This window comes from Natrix helvetica, assembly GCF_964273705.1.
Source record: "Natrix helvetica genome assembly, chromosome: 9".
NCBI lineage: Eukaryota > Metazoa > Chordata > Lepidosauria > Squamata > Natricidae > Natrix > Natrix helvetica.
Genome location: NC_138560.1, coordinates 3,696,100 through 3,713,777, shown reverse-complemented (window position 1 = coordinate 3,713,777; position 17,678 = coordinate 3,696,100). Strand labels below are relative to the sequence as shown.

The following is a 17,678-nucleotide window of genomic DNA, read 5'->3' as shown; positions in this document are numbered from 1 at the left end:
AACCCCACGAGGATGGATGGACACCCCGAATCCTATGTTTAACACACACACACACACACACTGTCCATGTTCAAATTTGACAGAGTAGCAAGTGAGAAAGGACTTTGCGTTGTAGGGATTAAGGGCCAACTCTGGCCTGACTTGTCTTCAGATACCACCCAAAAACAAACCTTGGTTTAATTCTTGGCTTAGACGGTATCCAAGGTTGGGAAGAAACGGCCAATTGAAGCTGGTTTCAAAGGGCCACTTTTCAAGCAGGTCATCAGTTTATATTCCCGATCTCCTTTTCTCATCCTTGGATGGACTCCAAGGAAGAATATAACGAAATAATAGAAACATATTGCCCTCCCAACTCACTTTCAAAATGTTCGAGACTCGATCAAAGGTCCCCGGTGAAACTTCAGGTGGAAGCCATCCAGGTGATAAGCTAAATAAATAAAAGTCATTGTGATCCCAGAGATGAACGGTCAAAATCCCTGTTGCCCAGGGTTAGTTGTGTGTCAGTGATTGTACAATGTCGAGGTAAACAACTGTTGTCTACTTTCAACAAAACCTGCAAGACTTGGTTGGCTTCAGCCCTCGAGGCTGCAACGCCACAAACACGTGTTGAATGAAGGCGAGTTGATCTGGTTGGCGTGTGGATCGCGTCCAGAAAATGGACTTCATCCTATTAGTAACCCGTGGGTTGGAGTAACCCTCTAGTGAAGCTTCTCTAGAGAGAACCAGCCTGTAAATTTAAGGAGAAATGTTTTGACGGTGAGAACAATTAACCAGTGGAACGACTCGCCACCAGAAGTTCTTCAACCCTGGAAGTTTTTAAGAGATTGGACAATCACTTGTCTGAAACAGTAGAGCAGTGTTTCTCAAACTTGGCGACTTTAAGTCCTGTGGACTTCAACTCCCAGAATTCCCCAGCCAGCTATGCTGGCTGGGGGATTCTGGGAGTTGAAGTCCACAGGACTTAAAGTCGCCAAGTTTGAGAAACACTGCAGTAGAGGGTTTCCTGCCTGAACAGGGGGTTGGACTAGAAGACCACCGAGGTCCCTCCCTGGGACGCTGCAACCGTCATGAGTCAGTTGCCGAGCATCCAAATTTTAAGAGATGTGGACTTCTTCAGTGCTCGGAGAGAATGGGTTGGGCTTGTGCGCTAGTATTTAAAGCGAGAGCAAACCCCGCTCTCTTACAGCACTGATGGCGTTACATAGTTGGGTGATGAAAGGTTTGCAGGTACACAACAAAACTCAGAGCACCAAGGACCCCACAGTCGCTATCGTCGTCATCTCTGCAAATCACTCTCCTTTCTGCCACTGATGACGTTACCTAGTTGGGTTATAAAAGGTCTGTGGCAGGCGTCGGCAACCTGCGGCTCTGGGGCCGCCTGTGGCTCTTTCATATCCCTCTGCTGGGGCTCCCTGTCGCTCAAAAGATGCATCACAACCGCCAATGTGCAACATTTGCCGGCACGTGGTTTACTGAGCTTTTCGACCCCCAGTAGGCCAACCATGGATAAACCCAAGAAAAGAAAAGTTTCAGAAGAAAACAGAACCTTCCATTCAAATACAAAGGCTAGGTTTGTGGCTGCTCAGGAGAGTTTTCTTTTTTGTGGGAAACGGGTTCAAATGGCTTTTTGAGTGTTTATTGTTTATGGGAACACAAAAGCTCAGAGATCATCATGGACCCCACCCTCCTCCTCCTCCTCCTCCTCCTCCTCTCTGCAAAGCCCTGTTCCTTCTGGCACTGATGATGTTACCTAGTTTGGTTACGAAAGGTCTATGGGAACACAACAAAGCTCAGAGACCACCAAGGACTCCACAATCGTCTTCCTCCTCCTCCTCCTCCCCTCCTCCTCCTCCTCCTCCTCCTCCTCCTCCACCTCCTCCACCTCCTCCTCCTCCTCCTCCTCCTCCTCCTTCTCCTCCTCCTCCTCCTCCTCCTCCCTGCAAAGCCCTGTTCTTTCTGGCACTGATGATGTTACCTAGTTTGGTTACGAAAGGTCTATGGGAACACAACAAAGCTCAGAGACCACCAAGGACTCCACAATCGTCTTCCTCCTCCTCCTCCTCCCCTCCTCCTCCTCCTCCTCCTCCTCCTCCTCCACCTCCTCCACCTCCTCCTCCTCCTCCTCCTCCTCCTCCTTCTCCTCCTCCTCCTCCTCCTCCTCCCTGCAAAGCCCTGTTCTTTCTGGCGCTGATGATGTTACCTAGTTTGGTTACAAAAGGTCTATGGGAACACAACAAAGCTCAGAGACCACCAAGGACTCCACAATCGTCTTCCTCCTCCTCCTCCTCCCCTCCTCCTCCTCCTCCTCCTCCACCTCCTCCACCTCCTCCACCTCCTCCTCCTCCTCCTCCTCCTCCTCCTTCTCCTCCTCCTCCTCCTCCTCCTCCCTGCAAAGCCCTGTTCCTTCTGGCGCTGATGATGTTACCTAGTTTGGTTACGAAAGGTCTATGGGAACCCAACAAAGCTCAGAGACCACCAAGGACTCCACAATCGTCTTCCTCCTCCTCCTCCTCCCCTCCTCCTCCTCCTCCTCCTCCTCCTCCTCCTCCTCCACCTCCTCCACCTCCTCCTCCTCCTCCTCCTCCTCCTCCTCCTCCTCCTCCCTGCAAAGCCCTGTTCCTTCTGGCACTGATGATGTTACCTAGTTTGGTTACGAAAGGTCTATGGGAACCCAACAAAGCTCAGAGACCACCAAGGACTCCACAATCGTCTTCCTCCTCCTCCTCCTCCCCTCCTCCTCCTCCTCCTCCTCCTCCTCCTCCTCCTCCACCTCCTCCACCTCCTCCTCCTCCTCCTCCTCCTCCTCCTCCTCCTCCTCCTCCTCCTCCCTGCAAAGCCCCGTTCCTTCTGGCGCTGATGATGTTACCTAGTTTGGTTACGAAAGGTCTATGGGAACCCAACAAAGCTCAGAGACCACCAAGGACTCCACAATCGTCTTCCTCCTCCTCCTCCTCCCCTCCTCCTCCTCCTCCTCCTCCTCCTCCTCCTCCTCCACCTCCTCCACCTCCTCCTCCTCCTCCACCTCCTCCTCCTCCTCCTCCTCCTCCTCCTTCTCCTCCTCCTCCTCCTCCTCCTCCCTGCAAAGCCCTGTTCCTTCTGGCGCTGATGATGTTACCTAGTTTGGTTACGAAAGGTCTATGGGAACCCAACAAAGCTCAGAGACCACCAAGGACTCCACAATCGTCTTCCTCCTCCTCCTCCTCCCCTCCTCCTCCTCCTCCTCCTCCTCCTCCTCCTCCTCCACCTCCTCCACCTCCTCCTCCTCCTCCTCCTCCTCCTCCTCCTCCTCCTCCCTGCAAAGCCCTGTTCCTTCTGGCACTGATGATGTTACCTAGTTTGGTTACGAAAGGTCTATGGGAACCCAACAAAGCTCAGAGACCACCAAGGACTCCACAATCGTCTTCCTCCTCCTCCTCCTCCCCTCCTCCTCCTCCTCCTCCTCCTCCTCCTCCTCCTCCACCTCCTCCACCTCCTCCTCCTCCTCCTCCTCCTCCTCCTCCTCCTCCTCCTCCTCCCTGCAAAGCCCTGTTCCTTCTGGCGCTGATGATGTTACCTAGTTTGGTTACGAAAGGTCTATGGGAACCCAACAAAGCTCAGAGACCACCAAGGACTCCACAATCGTCTTCCTCCTCCTCCTCCTCCCCTCCTCCTCCTCCTCCTCCTCCTCCTCCTCCTCCTCCACCTCCTCCACCTCCTCCTCCTCCTCCTCCTCCTCCTCCTCCTCCTCCTCCTCCTCCCTGCAAAGCCCTGTTCCTTCTGGCGCTGATGATGTTACCTAGTTTGGTTACGAAAGGTCTATGGGAACCCAACAAAGCTCAGAGACCACCAAGGACTCCACAATCGTCTTCCTCCTCCTCCTCCTCCCCTCCTCCTCCTCCTCCTCCTCCTCCTCCTCCACCTCCTCCTCCTCCTCCTCCTCCTCCTCCTCCTCCTCCTCCTCCTCCTCCCTGCAAAGCCCTGTTCCTTCTGGCGCTGATGATGTTACCTAGTTTGGTTACGAAAGGTCTATGGGAACCCAACAAAGCTCAGAGACCACCAAGGACTCCACAATCGTCTTCCTCCTCCTCCTCCTCCCCTCCTCCTCCTCCTCCTCCTCCTCCTCCTCCTCCTCCTCCACCTCCTCCTCCTCCTCCTCCTCCTCCTCCTCCTCCTCCTCCTCCTCCTCCTCCTCCCTGCAAAGCCCTGTTCCTTCTGGCGCTGATGATGTTACCTAGTTGGGTTACGAAAGGTCTATGGGAACACAACAAAGCTCAGAGACCACCAAGGACTCCACAATCGTCTTCCTCCTCCTCCTCCTCCCCTCCTCCTCCTCCTCCTCCTCCTCCTCCTCCTCCTCCACCTCCTCCACCTCCTCCTCCTCCTCCTCCTCCTCCTCCTCCTCCTCCTCCCTGCAAAGCCCTGTTCCTTCTGGCGCTGATGATGTTACCTAGTTTGGTTACAAAAGGTCTATGGGAACACAACAAAGCTCAGAGACCACCAAGGACTCCACAATCGTCTTCCTCCTCCTCCTCCTCCCCTCCTCCTCCTCCTCCTCCTCCTCCTCCTCCTCCTCCTCCTCCTCCTCCACCTCCTCCACCTCCTCCTCCTCCTCCTCCTCCTTCTCCTCCTCCTCCTCCTCCTCCTCCCTGCAAAGCCCTGTTCCTTCTGGCGCTGATGATGTTACCTAGTTGGGTTACGAAAGGTCTATGGGAACACAACAAAGCTCAGAGACCACCAAGGACTCCACAATCGTCTTCCTCCTCCTCCTCCTCCTCCTCCTCCTCCTCCTCCTCCTCCTCCTCCTCCTCCTCCTCCTCCTCCTCCTCCTCCTCCTCCTCCTCCTCCTCCTCCTCCTCCTCCTCCTCCCTGCAAAGCCCCGTTCCTTCTGGCGCTGATGATGTTACCTAGTTTGGTTACAAAAGGTCTATGGGAACACAACAAAGCTCAGAGACCACCAAGGACTCCACAATCGTCTTCCTCCTCCTCCTCCTCCCCTCCTCCTCCTCCTCCTCCTCCTCCTCCTCCTCCTCCTCCTCCACCTCCTCCTCCTCCTCCTCCTCCTCCTCCTCCTCCTCCTCCTCCTCCTCCTCCTCCTCCTCCTCCTCCTCCCTGCAAAGCCCTGTTCCTTCTGGCGCTGATGATGTTACCTAGTTGGGTTACGAAAGGTCTATGGGAACACAACAAAGCTCAGAGACCACCAAGGACTCCACAATCTTCCTCCTCCTCCTCCTCCTCCTCCTCCTCCTCCTCCTCCTCCTCCTCCTCTCTGCAAAGCCCTGTTCCTTCTGGCACTGATGATGTTACCTAGTTGGGTTACGAAAGGTCTATGGGAACACAACAAAGCTCAGAGACCACCAAGGACCCCACAATCATCCTCCTCCTTTCTCCAAACCCCTCTTCCCTTCTGGCACTGATGATGCTCCCTAGTTGAGTAATGAAATGTCTCCAAGGCAACCACCAAGCTCAGAGACCACCAAGGACCCCCCCTCAAGCCAACCCTGAGCTACAGAGATCCTCTTCCCATCAGCACCATAAGATGTGCGGACTTCGAGGGGTGGTTAAAAAATTGAAACCAAACTCTTTCGATATAGACGGCTTTGTGTGGCTGTTTTTTCCGAGAATCAATGACGGTATGTGTGTTTATGCATCTCGGGTTACGAAACCATGATTTGGCAAGGAAGAGGTAGGGGAGCAGCTTAAAAAAAAAACCCTCCGTTGTCCCACCACTCCGGCGCCCAGGTTAATAAATTATATCCCGCGGTGGTCACCTTGTCCTAACATCCATAAATTGGTCCTTCATTCCCTGGCAAACAGTCCTAATTCCCACATTCTTCACGAGAACTGGGCTGATACCACCATGAAGTCTCTTGCAATTTTCCTTACCCTGGCCTTACTCACAGGTAAGTCTTCTCCGGTGGCTTCCCATCTCTTCCTACCTGCAACCGTGGCAGGAGGAGAAATAGGTTCTTGTTCTGGTAGCGCAAGATCAGAAGGAGATGCTACCAAATGGCCATAGAAGGAACTTTCATGCAGGTATGTTGACCCAGCTTGCTAAATCCTGCAGATCGATCCTCCGAATCCTTTTCCAGCCCCTAAATCTTACAGCTGTCGCTTCATAAACTCTCCTAATTTAAGGAGTAAATTGGGAGGCTCCAGAAAGTAAAATTTGTTTGGCTAATTTGGTCAGCAGAGGAGGGCGGTGGGCAGTGGGGGGGGGGGGGAGAAGACTAAGCTACATTTGCTTGCAAGAAATCTAGAAAGGAAAAAAAATCTGGCTATTTTTATTTGACTTTTTGGGTGGTTGGGGAACATTCAGTTGTTAACTGTTTCATTAATTATCATTAATTCGGTTCTATTCTACAAAGACAACTAGTCCTTGACTTATGGCCACATTTGGGATGAGAATTTCCGTTGCTAAGCAAGATAGCTGTTGGGAATCACACCTGGGAAGGTCACAAGTGGTGAATCCATGACCCTGGGAAGCTGTAACCATTGGCCATGCATACCAAATGCCTGACTTTTGATCCCGCGATGCCAAGATTGTCATAAGTGTGAGGACTGGTCACAAGACACTTTCCTCCCCAGTGCTGTTGTAACCTTGAACTAAACGAATAGTTGTTAGTTGAGGATAATCTGTATTGTATAAAACACCTAACAACTCCTCCAAGTAGGTCCATTTCCTATCGGGTTTTTTTTTTTTTGTGACCACAATTGAGCCCAGAATGTTTGTTGTTAAGTGAGATATTTGTGAAGGGAGGTGTGCCCCATTTTATGGCCTTCCTTGCCACAGTGGTTAAGTGAAACACTGTGGATAAGTTGGTCACTCTCAATTGTTCATTTTAACTTTTATTATTAGTTTATTGACATATAAAATACCAAGTAAAGAAAAAACGGGGAAAAGTAAGAAGAGAGGAAGGGGAAAAGACGGGTTATAGTGTAAATGGCATAAGGGACGTGGTGGCTCAGTGGCTAAGATGCTGAGCTTGTCGATCAGAAAGTTCAGCAGTTCGAATCCCTAGTGCCACATAACGGGGTGAGCTCCCGTGACTTGTCCCAGCTTCTGCCAACCGAGCAGTTCGAAAGCACGTAAAAAATGCAAGTAGGAAAATAGAGACCACCTTTGGTGGGAAGGGAACAGAAATGGTGTAGGGCTGTGATGGGGAAACTATTGACATGCTTGCGCCTCCTGCCAGATATCTGTTTTTTAGGTCTGCTGTGTATGCGGAAGACATTCGTGCATGCACCGGGGCGGGGAAGAGAATAGGATACCATTATGGGTGTGGGTGCATTGCGCATGAGTGCATACAATGTCAGCACGGGAGGATAAAAAAGGTTAGCCATTACTGGTGTAAAGTCTCCTGTTTGGGCAGGGGGATGGACTAGAAATCAGGGGTCTCCAACCTGGGCAACTTTTAAGACTTGTGGACTTCATCTCCCAGAATTCCTTGCTGGCTGAGGAATTCTGGGAGTTGAAGTCCACAAGTCTTAAAAGTTGCCCAGGTTGGAGACCCCGTGGACTAGATGACCTCTAGGACAAGATCCCTTCCAACTCTGATAATCTGTTAAAAAGAGGATCGCGTTTCTTGTTCTTGGTTCTTTTTGTGTGTGGGGGGCTCATCCATGCTTCCCTTCCTAGGTTTTCAAGCTGCTGTCCTCAGCGAGGAGCCTCCGGCAACAGACTCGGAGCCGGATCAATCCATTCTGGAACAGTGGCAAGAACAGCTTGGAAAAATTTCCACCCAAGTTACCAATGGCCTTAACGAAGGTCTGAGCGTGATGAAGTGAGTGAGCAAACATCTCACCAGCAAACATGAAGCAAGAGCTTCTCTCTTATCTCCTCCTGATGTCACAGGTTGCTCTGGCCCAGAGTGAATTTGGCATCCACCGAAGGCCGCGATGACCTCGATAAGGATAGAATTAACTTCCAGAGAGGAGGGAGGGAGGGAGGGGGCTTCGATTCACTCCCTTCCCCTCTTGCATGACCTTCCTCCCCCTCCCCTCACTTATTTTCAGTCTGTTTGGGAGCCCATCAAATCAAACCAGATACAGGTACAGGCAGTTTTGGTCGTCACATGTAAAAAAAGATGTGGAGACACTAAACAGAGTGCAGAGAAGAACAATAAAGATGATTAGGGGACTAGAGGCTGAAACATACAAAGAACGGTTGCAAGAACTGGGTATGTCTAATTGAATGAAAAGAAGGACTAGGGGAGACATGATAGCAGTCTTGATATCTCAGGGGTTGCCCCAAAGAAGAGGGAGTCAAACTATTCTCCAAGGCACCTGAGGGTAGAACAAGAAGCAATGGGTGGAAACTAATCAAGGAGAGAAGCAAGAACTAAGGAGGAATTTCCTGACAGTTGGAACAATTAACAAGTGGAACAGCTTGCCTCCAGAAGCTGTAAATGCTCCAACACTGTAAGTTTTTAAGAAAATGTTGGATAGCCGTTTGTCTGAATTGTGTAGCACTTCCTGCCTAAGCAGGGGGTTGGACTAGAAGACCTCCAAGGTCCCTTCCAACTCTGTTATTCCATTCTATTCTAGACCTGGACTTACAACAGTTCACTTAGGGACCGTTGGAAAGGTGACTTAGGACCATTTTTCACACTTACCATCATCGCGGCATCCCTGTGATCAAAATTCAGCCGTTTTGGCAAACTGATTCATAGTTATGACGGTTGCAGTGGCCCGGAGCCATGGGATCCCCTTTTGCAACCTTCGGACAAGTCAGGAAGCCAGAGTCACTTTACAACCGTGCTAGTAACTTAACTAACTAGCTGTGATTCACTTAACAATGGTGCGGTGATTCACTTAACAACTTTGACAAGATAGGTTTTAAAAGGGGGCAAAATTCACTTAACAGCTGTCTCACTTAACAAGAGAAATGTTGGGCTCAATTGCGATCGTAGGTCGAGGACTCCTGTAATTTACTAATTTAACAACGCTAGCGAGTCACGTAGCAACTCTGGTAAGAAAAGTTCATAAGATGGGGCTAAATTCACTTAACAACGGTCTCCTTTTGGCTCAATTGCGGTTGTAAGTCAAGGACTAGCTGTGCAATGTGAAACTTGAAGTGGAAACCAGCCAGGCGATAAGCTAAGTAAATAAAGTTCTTGTGGTCCAAGAGACGAACGATCAAAATTGCCCAGTTATGGTGTGGCAGTGATTGCACAATGCCTAGGCCAGGGGTGTCCAAACTTGGGAACTTTAAGACTTGTGGACTTCAACTCCCAGAATTCCCCAGCCAGTCAGCTGGGGAATTCTGGGAGTTGAAGTCCACAAGTCTTAAAGTTCCCAAGTTTGGACACCCCTGACCTAGGCACACAACTGTGTCTACTTCCAACAAAGCATGCAAGACTTGGTTGGCTTCAACCCTTGAGGCTACAGCGCAACAAACACATCTTGTGTGGACAAGTTAATCTGGTTAAAACAAATGAAGAATGGTTGCAGGAATTGGGTATGTCTAGCTTAATGAAAAGGTGGACTAGGGGTGATATGATAGTTATGTTAGAAGGGACTTTGACCCCTTGCTCAAGCATCAGACCTTCTACCATTCCAGACCAGAAGTTGTCCAATCTCTTCTTAAAAACCTGAAAACTTCCAGTGTTGGAGCACCCACAACTTCTGGTGGCAAGCAGTTCCACTGGTTAATTGTTCTCACTATCAAGAAAGTTCTAGGTTGCTTCTCTCCTTGATTAGTTTCCACCCATTGCTTCTTGTCCTAACCTCAGGAGAATGTGCTTTGGAGAATAGGTGGAGCCCTCAAATATTGGAGTACTGCTATCATGTCTCCCCTAGCCCTTCTCTTCATTAGACTAGATTGCACAATGCCTCAAACAGATGAAGAACGGTTGCAGGAACTGGGCATGGCTAGTCACTAGCCATGCCCAGTTCCTTCAACCGTTCTTCATCTGTTTGAGCCTCCAGTCCCCTAATCCTCTTCGTTGCTCTTCTCCGCACTCTTTCTAGAGTCTCCACACCTTTTCTACATCGTGGCGACCAAAAGTGGATGCATATATTCCAAATGTGGCCTTAACAAGGTCTTATAAAGTGGTATTAACCCTCCACCTGATCTTGATTCTATCTCTCTGTTGATGCAGCCTGGACTTATTCTAACTCTTCTCTTCCACAGAGGGCATGCCTCTGATGTTGCGGCCTACACCACGGAGTTGACGAAGAAATACACAATCCCGAGCAAACTCTCGAACCGCAAAATCCAATACCATTTGAAGGATCTTCAACAGTATACCCATTCTGCCTTCAATCAAGGCAAGGAGGCGATAAAGGACCAATATAAGAAAGCAATGGAGAAGCTGGAAGAGATGAAGAAGCTGCCCGCTGTGGTGATGGTGAACGACGAGCTGTTGCAACCTGCCCTTAGCAAGTGCGCCAAGGCTGCCTCTTGGATTGGTGAACAAAGCCCTTCTAGCCTTTACAACCTGTTTCAGAAGAAGCTGTCCTTCTGAAAGCTCCCATGGATACCCACAGCTCCCTGAGGGCGTGGGTGTAGGGCATGGCAAACGTAGAAGAAGTGGGTTGAGGGAGAAGCCTGGCATGGGTCTGCTGAGCCAGCCCTGCCCCTCATTGTAACCATTGTCCACTTCCTTGAACAATAAACACAGCGTCAAGCGAACAGGCGTGGCTCGGTGTCCTCTTTGTTGAGGGAAATTCCATTGTCCCTGAATTTCTACATGAGCAAAAATCCCGACCTCATCCCAGACAAGAAAAGGGGGCCCTTAGCAGTAAGATATTCAATCTGGAACAACCTTGGTGTACAAATCGGCCTATCCCAAGCGTTTAAATCAGTGTTTCTCAACCTTGGCAGTGTGAAGATGGGTGGACTTCAGCTCCCACAATTCCCCAGCCAGCAAGCTAATAAACTTTTAAGGTGTGTGGACTTCAACTCCCAGAATTCCCCATCCAGCAAGCTAATAAACCTTTAAAGGTGTGTGACTTCAGCTCCCAGAATTCCCCAACTAGTATAGAATTCTTAGAGTTGTAATCCACGTATCTTAAAATTGGTCAAATTGTGGAAGACTGTATTAAAACAGCACAATGCTCAAGTAATGGGCATTCTGATGTGTTTGTGCCTCTACGGAAGTTTTTTTTTTCAACTTGGCAACTTTAAGACTGGGGCACTTCAACTCCCAGAAATCTTCAGCCACCTGGCTGAGGGATTCTGGGAGTTGAAGTCCCCCAGTCTTAAAGTTGCCAAGTTAAGAGATCCCGGGTCTACAGAGCTCACATCCAGTGAGTTTTTGCCTTCCCGGGTCAAAAGATGAACTCCGGAAATATGAATCTATCAGTATTTGATTGATGACGTGACCAGATGTCCCGTTAGAACAGAGTAGCAATAGTTTGACCCAGTGGAGGGAGAGAACTGGGGCGCTAGGAATGACATTTTTCCAAGAAAATATTCTTCAGGTTAGAAAGATACAAAAGTCTAAAGACATACCATAATTCAGAGCCTCTGCCAGCAAAAATGGACCACACTCTGGCAGAGGGTTGCAGGAGGCCATTCAGCCGAAAACAGCGCTTGGGAGCCCGTTTTTGCTGGCAGAGTGCTTGGGCCACCATAGGCACCCCGGATACGTGTGACATCGAGCTGGCCTTGCCCACTCCAACCACACACACACACACACATACACGAAGCCAAGCACAACTCTGATGCGGCCCTCAATGAAATCGAGTTTGACACCCCCGTTCTATGGCCTGAAACAGTGGGGAATTACAAACAGCCCTAATCAAAATGGCCATATCCGTATATTTTATTATCCACTGATTTTCTCAGTAGAGATCAAGCAAGATTCTGCTGGCAGAAACAATCCTCACTGATCTGGAGAGCCCCTGGTGTATTTTTCAAGGGTTTCAAGAATTGGCGCGATATACGGTTGCAGCTGCTGGTTGATTGTCTCCATGCCTTCCTTCGCCTTCTTCTGGACGTGGTCCGTAGCTGGTTGTAAGGAATCCATGAATTCTTGCAATTCCTTCTGGAGGGTTTGGACTAACGGAGCCAACTCTTTGGTCAGCCTTTCCAGAAGCTTCTTGAGCTTCTCGCTCAACCTTGGGTTGAGTTTCTCAATTGGGGTGCTGACGGCCTGACGCAGAGCCTCGGAATAGGGCCCCACCTTCTCCAAGACTGAGTCCGCAAAGGGAGCCACGATGGAGTAGAGGGATTCGGACACCTTGTCTGTGACTGGGGTCACCCGTCTCTTGAAGTTGCTTAAGGTATCGAGACCTTTCTCCACCAAGCCCATGGACGTCTCAATGGCCATATAATAGGTTCTCGGGACATCAGGAGGCAATTTAGACTCCAAGTAATTCAAGCGCTCGCTTATTTTTAAGTAGGTGTGGCGAAGACGGTCTCTGCGAGAGAGAGAGAGAGAGAGAAGAAAATGGGTTTTGGGAGATCCAGATGAGAGAGAAGAGCTATGCTACAGAATAGAAAGTTCCGGATAATGGAAAGAGGGAGGGAAGGAAAGAAAGAAAGAAAGAAAGAAAGAAAGAAAGAAAGAAAGAAAGAAAGAAAGAGAGAGAGAGAGAGAGAGAGAAGGAGGGAGCGAGGGAGGATGGAGTAGAGGCATGGGTGGCTGGATGATATAGAAGATAGAGATAGCTGAGAGAGAGGGGGGAGATATGATAGATAGATAGATAGATAGATAGATAGATAGATAGATAGATAGATAGATAGATAGATGATATAGATATAGATGATATAGATATAGATGATATAGATATAGATGATATATGGTAGATATAAATGAGTGGATGGATAGATACATAAATATGCAAACAATGGATGGATAGTTGGATAGATAGATAGATAGATAGATAGATAGATAGATAGATAGATAGATAGATAGATAGATAGATAGATGATATAGATGATATAGATATAGATGATATATGGTAGATATAAATGAGTGGATGGATAGATACATAAATATGCAAACAATGGATGGATAGTTGGATAGATTGATAGATGATAGGTAGATAGATAGATAGATAGATAGATAGATAGATAGATGATATAGATATAGATGATATAGATATAGATGATATATGGTAGATATAAATGAGTGGATGGATAGATACATAAATATGCAAACAATGGATGGATAGTTGGATAGATGATAGATGATAGGTAGATAGATAGATAGATAGATAGATAGATAGATAGATAGATAGATAGATAGATAGATAGATAATGTGGATAGATGGATGAAAGATGATAGAGGATAAGTAGATAGATGATAGATATAGATGATAAATAGATACATGAGGAAAGGAAAGCGCAGAAGGAAGGAAGGAAGGAAGGAAGGAAGGAAGGAAGGAAGGAAGGAAGGACAAAAAGGAAGGAGTTTTCGTTATACCTTATCAGGGGAAAAAAAAAAACCCTCCCCCCATCCCATAGCATGGTACGGCCAGCTTTCTTACAGCACTGATTGGCTAAGCTCCAGGTTTTGGATATAGTCAATTTGTTCATTCACGATCCTGGTGACATTCTGCATGTATTCTAGCAGCTCCTGGTTTAACTTGGCCAGGTGAGGATAGGGGTCATCCCGGAGAACGTACGCTTGGGAACCTGCGCGAGAAAAATAATAACAATGAATGTAACCTTGTGTCTACTGCAAAAAAGTAGAGGATTTGGGAGCAGGAGGTATTACAGCTCTGTCCAATTTAGGTTTGTTGAAATTAAATTCATTAAATTAATTGGGCTGGTGCCTATATTTCAACAAACTAATAATAGCAACAACAATAACAATAATACACCATAGGCATTGACAAATTTGCCATCAGTCAATTGCGGAAGGCGGCTTTGCTTAGAACTGCTTCTGTCCAATTTATGTTTGTTGAAATTAAATTCATTAAATTCATTAATTGAGATGGTGCCTATATTTCAACAAATTAATAATAGCAACAATAATAATAATAATACACCATAGGCATTGACAAATTTGCCATCAGTCAATTGCGGAAGGCGGCTTTGCTTAGAACTGCTTCCATCCTGCGACGATATCTGTAACACCGTCAAACATCCAGATTTCCCTATCCCAGGTCCTTGGTAAGGACTCGCTAGGTAGACAAAAATGCCAAACCCAGCCTGAACATCTGGATGGCTGTGTGATGATTAATAATAATAATAATTTAAAAACTGGGGGGGGAAATACGAAATATCGCGACCTGGCCATCGAAACTACGTGATTATGGATGAAATATGTGACAGTGATATCCATTGTCATCGGGGCACTTGGTACCGTGTCCAAGAAGTTTAGAAAACACATCAAGAAATTTCAGCTTCCTGCAATAACACCAGCCGAACTGCAAAAAACTGCGCTACTCAGAACATCGTATATTTTAAGAAGGACCTTGGTTGAGTAGCATGCCATATCAACCATTAGCACCAGTCAATGGCATCTGTGATGCATTTTTGAATGCTCAGTTGACTGAGTTTCATGTTTAATGAATAAAACTAACAACAACCACCATAAATATTTGTATCGCTAGTACTGCCAAGGTTAGATTTTTACAACAAACCAGTTCCCATCTACAACTGAAAAGAAAAGAGGAATTTCGGTAGATGGGGCAATATCTGGAGATAGTAAAATCAAAGAAGAAGAATGGAAAGAAATGATAAAACCCAGATATCTAATGATCAAAATGGGTAGATTATATGAAAGGTCTTCAAAGTAATCTCTATAAGTTATTGGTGCATTGGAGGAGGAGGAGACGAAGAAAGATTAAACACGCTTTTACAAGAATGGAACATTTCAACTACAGTAACAGTGTGAACTCCTAAAGGGAGATGCAGGAAAAGAATTTGCCAACCCAGCCGAAAGAAATTTCAGCCTCTGCCAAATCCACCACTCACCTGAGAAGACGACAAAAACTAGAATGAGGAACTTCATGGTGGCTCCTGGAACCTCTTGAGATGTTCTACCAGAGGAAAGCAGATATTGTATTAGAAGTGCCAAGGGGGAGCTTAAATGAACACTTCCATCTCTACTTCCTGTCATTCATTAACACAAGGCAGGCATCTGGAATGTCTCTGGATGATGGACACTAGAAGGTCTTCTTTACTTAGAACATCTGGAATACAAAAGAGGATGCAATAAACAAGAAGAACCTTTGATAAGAAACGTAAGAGGACATCAAAGAAGGTGGATTTCGCTGATCCACCTTCTTTGTCTGATCTATCTCCACCACGTAATAACCTTGGAGATGTTAAGCATCAACTTTATGAGTCAATCTTTGCAGATACCAACATGGATTGCAGGATTCCTTGCGTCTTCCGTCTACATCTTCCATACAACCAATGTGCTTCACCACGACCGATCTTCTGAAAGCCACCATTGCTGACCAAGGACAATTCCTCACAATTGCAAAAGAGCCACCCTGTTTGAGAGATAGGGGACTGGTTCATTTTTATGACGGTCATGTCCAGTTTTTGCAGCCTAATGGGGAAGCCATGTAACTAACTTAACAATTGCAGTGATTCACTGAACAATTGTGGCAAGACAGGTCGTAAAATGGGGCAAACCCCACTTAACAAATGTCTCACTTAGCCACAGAACCTTTGGGCTCAATCGTAGTTGTACGTTGAGGACTACCTCCGCAGTGAAAACAGGAGAACTAAAAATTGTTTAAATAAATTGAATGTTAAATTAAGCCATCCACCACCAGAGGGCGCTGAAGACTGAGGTCATCCTGCCTCAGCATACCACAGTCCCTTCATTTCTTTATTAGCCTTGTATGCACCTTTTATTTCTATTTATTTCAAAAAAAAAAAAAATTAAAGCCTTCAACCCCAAAGTGACTGTGACTGCATGGAGTACCAGTGGATTGACTATATCAATATATATTAAATTTGTGAACTTCAACTCCCAGAATTCCCCAACCGGGATGACGGCTGGGGGAATTTTGGGAATTGAAGTCCACATATCTTAAAATTACTGAGATGGGAAAACACTGAACTATATGCTGCAAGAGTTAATTCCATACCGCCTGGATGGATCCACTTCAGTCCAAGGAAACATCAGGTGGCCTTTGAGATAATCTCATTGTCAGGGTGAAAAAATGAAAATGGTAGCTGAATAGCACAACAAAAGTCATATGCTGGCTGGGGAATCCTGGGAGTTGAAGTCCATGCATCTTAAAATTGCTAAGATTGAAAAACCTTGCTGTAAGCCAGGGGTGTAAGCAAAACTGCATACAAATGCCCAAAACTGCACTGAGCTGTATGGATGGGCCCTATCTAATAAAATGAAATTCAATATCGATAAAAGTAAAATCTTACACAAAAAAACCCGAAAGGACCCATATAGACTGGGTGAAACCAGGTTTAATAGCAGTAACTGTGATAGGGATCAGAGTCTTAGTGGACAGCCAGTGAAATATGAGTCAACAGTGTGCGGTGGCAGTGAAAAAAGCCAACGCAATCCTAAACTGCATTAACAGAGGGATACAATCAAACCAAGGGAGGTGCTAATACCACTCTATAAAGCCTTAGTAAGACCACACCTAGAGTACTGCATCCAGTTTTAGTCACCACACTATAAAAGAGATGTGGAGACTCTAGAAAGAGTGCAGAGAAGAGCAACCAGGATGATCAGGGGACTGGAGACTAAAACATATGATGAACAGCTGCAGGAACTGGGCCTGGCTAGTCTACTGAAGAGAAGGACTAGGGAAGACATGATAGCAGAGTTCCAATATTTGAAGAATGCCACAGAGAGGAAGGGGTCAAGCTATTTTCCAAAGCACCTGAAGGTCAGACAAAGAATAATGGATGGAAACTGACCAAGGAGAGATTCAACCTGGAAATAAGGAGAAATTTTCTGTCAGGGAGAACAATCAACCCATGGAATAGACCTTGCCTTCGGAGGCTTTCAAAAAGAGAGTGGACTGCCATTTGTCAGAAATGGTATTGGGTGGGGAGAGGGTTGGACTAGATGACCTCCAGTTAGTCCCTTCCAACTCCGTTAATCATACCATATCATAGATTTCAGAAATGTACATATAGACACAATGGAATAAGCACACACACACAATAGAAAGTGTTTAAAAAACAAAGCAATTGTAAATGTATGAAATCTTGGCCCCTTTCTAAACGTCTCAGACATTTTGCATCGATTTTCCAGTTCTGCTTTTGAAGATCTCATGAGCACCCTCTCAGCCGAAAATGAGGCAATGAAACTTATTCACAACTGCAATAAAACACGGTGCCAGTCACTACAATGCAAAATAATCTCTCTCTCTCTCTTTTTTTTTTTGCTTAGTCAAATATTCTGGTTTCCCCCCCCCCCCCCTGCCCCATCTCTCTTTTTAGTCCCGTTGCAAGGCAGAAACCACCTAACAGGGCTGTCTTGTGTGGTTTCTTCTTCGTCTGGCAGGAAGTTTCCCCATCTAGAAAGATCTACCAGCTATCAGCTGATAACAACTCAAAATCAGTTTTGGGGGGGGGACCGCTATGAATCATTCCTTTTATTGACTTGTTTACCAGGAGCCTTATCTCGATTGGAAAGTTGATTTCATAACGTTTTTTTGGGGGGTATAGAAAATGTAGGGGCGGTGCCAGCAATCTGGGGAGGCTTCCAAAAATGAGATTGCCAAGAACAACAATGGATAAGCTACTGAGTAATTCTGTTCAACAGGCCAAGGTTGTGTATCGGGATACTTATAGAGCAAAACAAAACAAA

At 46.8% G+C, this 17,678-nt stretch overlaps 2 protein-coding genes across 2 annotated transcripts; one reads left to right on the top strand and one right to left on the bottom strand.

Annotated features, from left to right (window-relative positions):
- Positions 1–5,747: 5,747 nt before the first annotated feature.
- On the top strand, positions 5,748–10,490 carry LOC309397079 (uncharacterized protein). Its single transcript, XM_081962801.1, has 3 exons — positions 5,748–5,879; positions 7,616–7,760; positions 10,112–10,490. The coding sequence occupies exons 1-3, from the start codon at positions 5,837–5,839 to the stop codon at positions 10,443–10,445; spliced, it is 522 nt and encodes a 173-aa protein (XP_081818927.1). The 5' UTR covers positions 5,748–5,836; the 3' UTR covers positions 10,446–10,490.
- A 1,317-nt stretch (positions 10,491–11,807) lies between these two features.
- LOC309396494 (uncharacterized protein) lies at positions 11,808–14,932 on the bottom strand (the record flags this gene model as incomplete). The annotated part of the gene is made up of 3 exons (XM_081961654.1): positions 14,852–14,932; positions 13,417–13,564; positions 11,808–12,345 (listed from the first exon to the last, which is right to left on the bottom strand). The coding sequence occupies exons 1-3, from the start codon at positions 14,886–14,888 to the stop codon at positions 11,808–11,810; spliced, it is 723 nt and encodes a 240-aa protein (XP_081817780.1). The 5' UTR covers positions 14,889–14,932.
- Between the last annotated feature and the right edge of the window lie 2,746 nt (positions 14,933–17,678).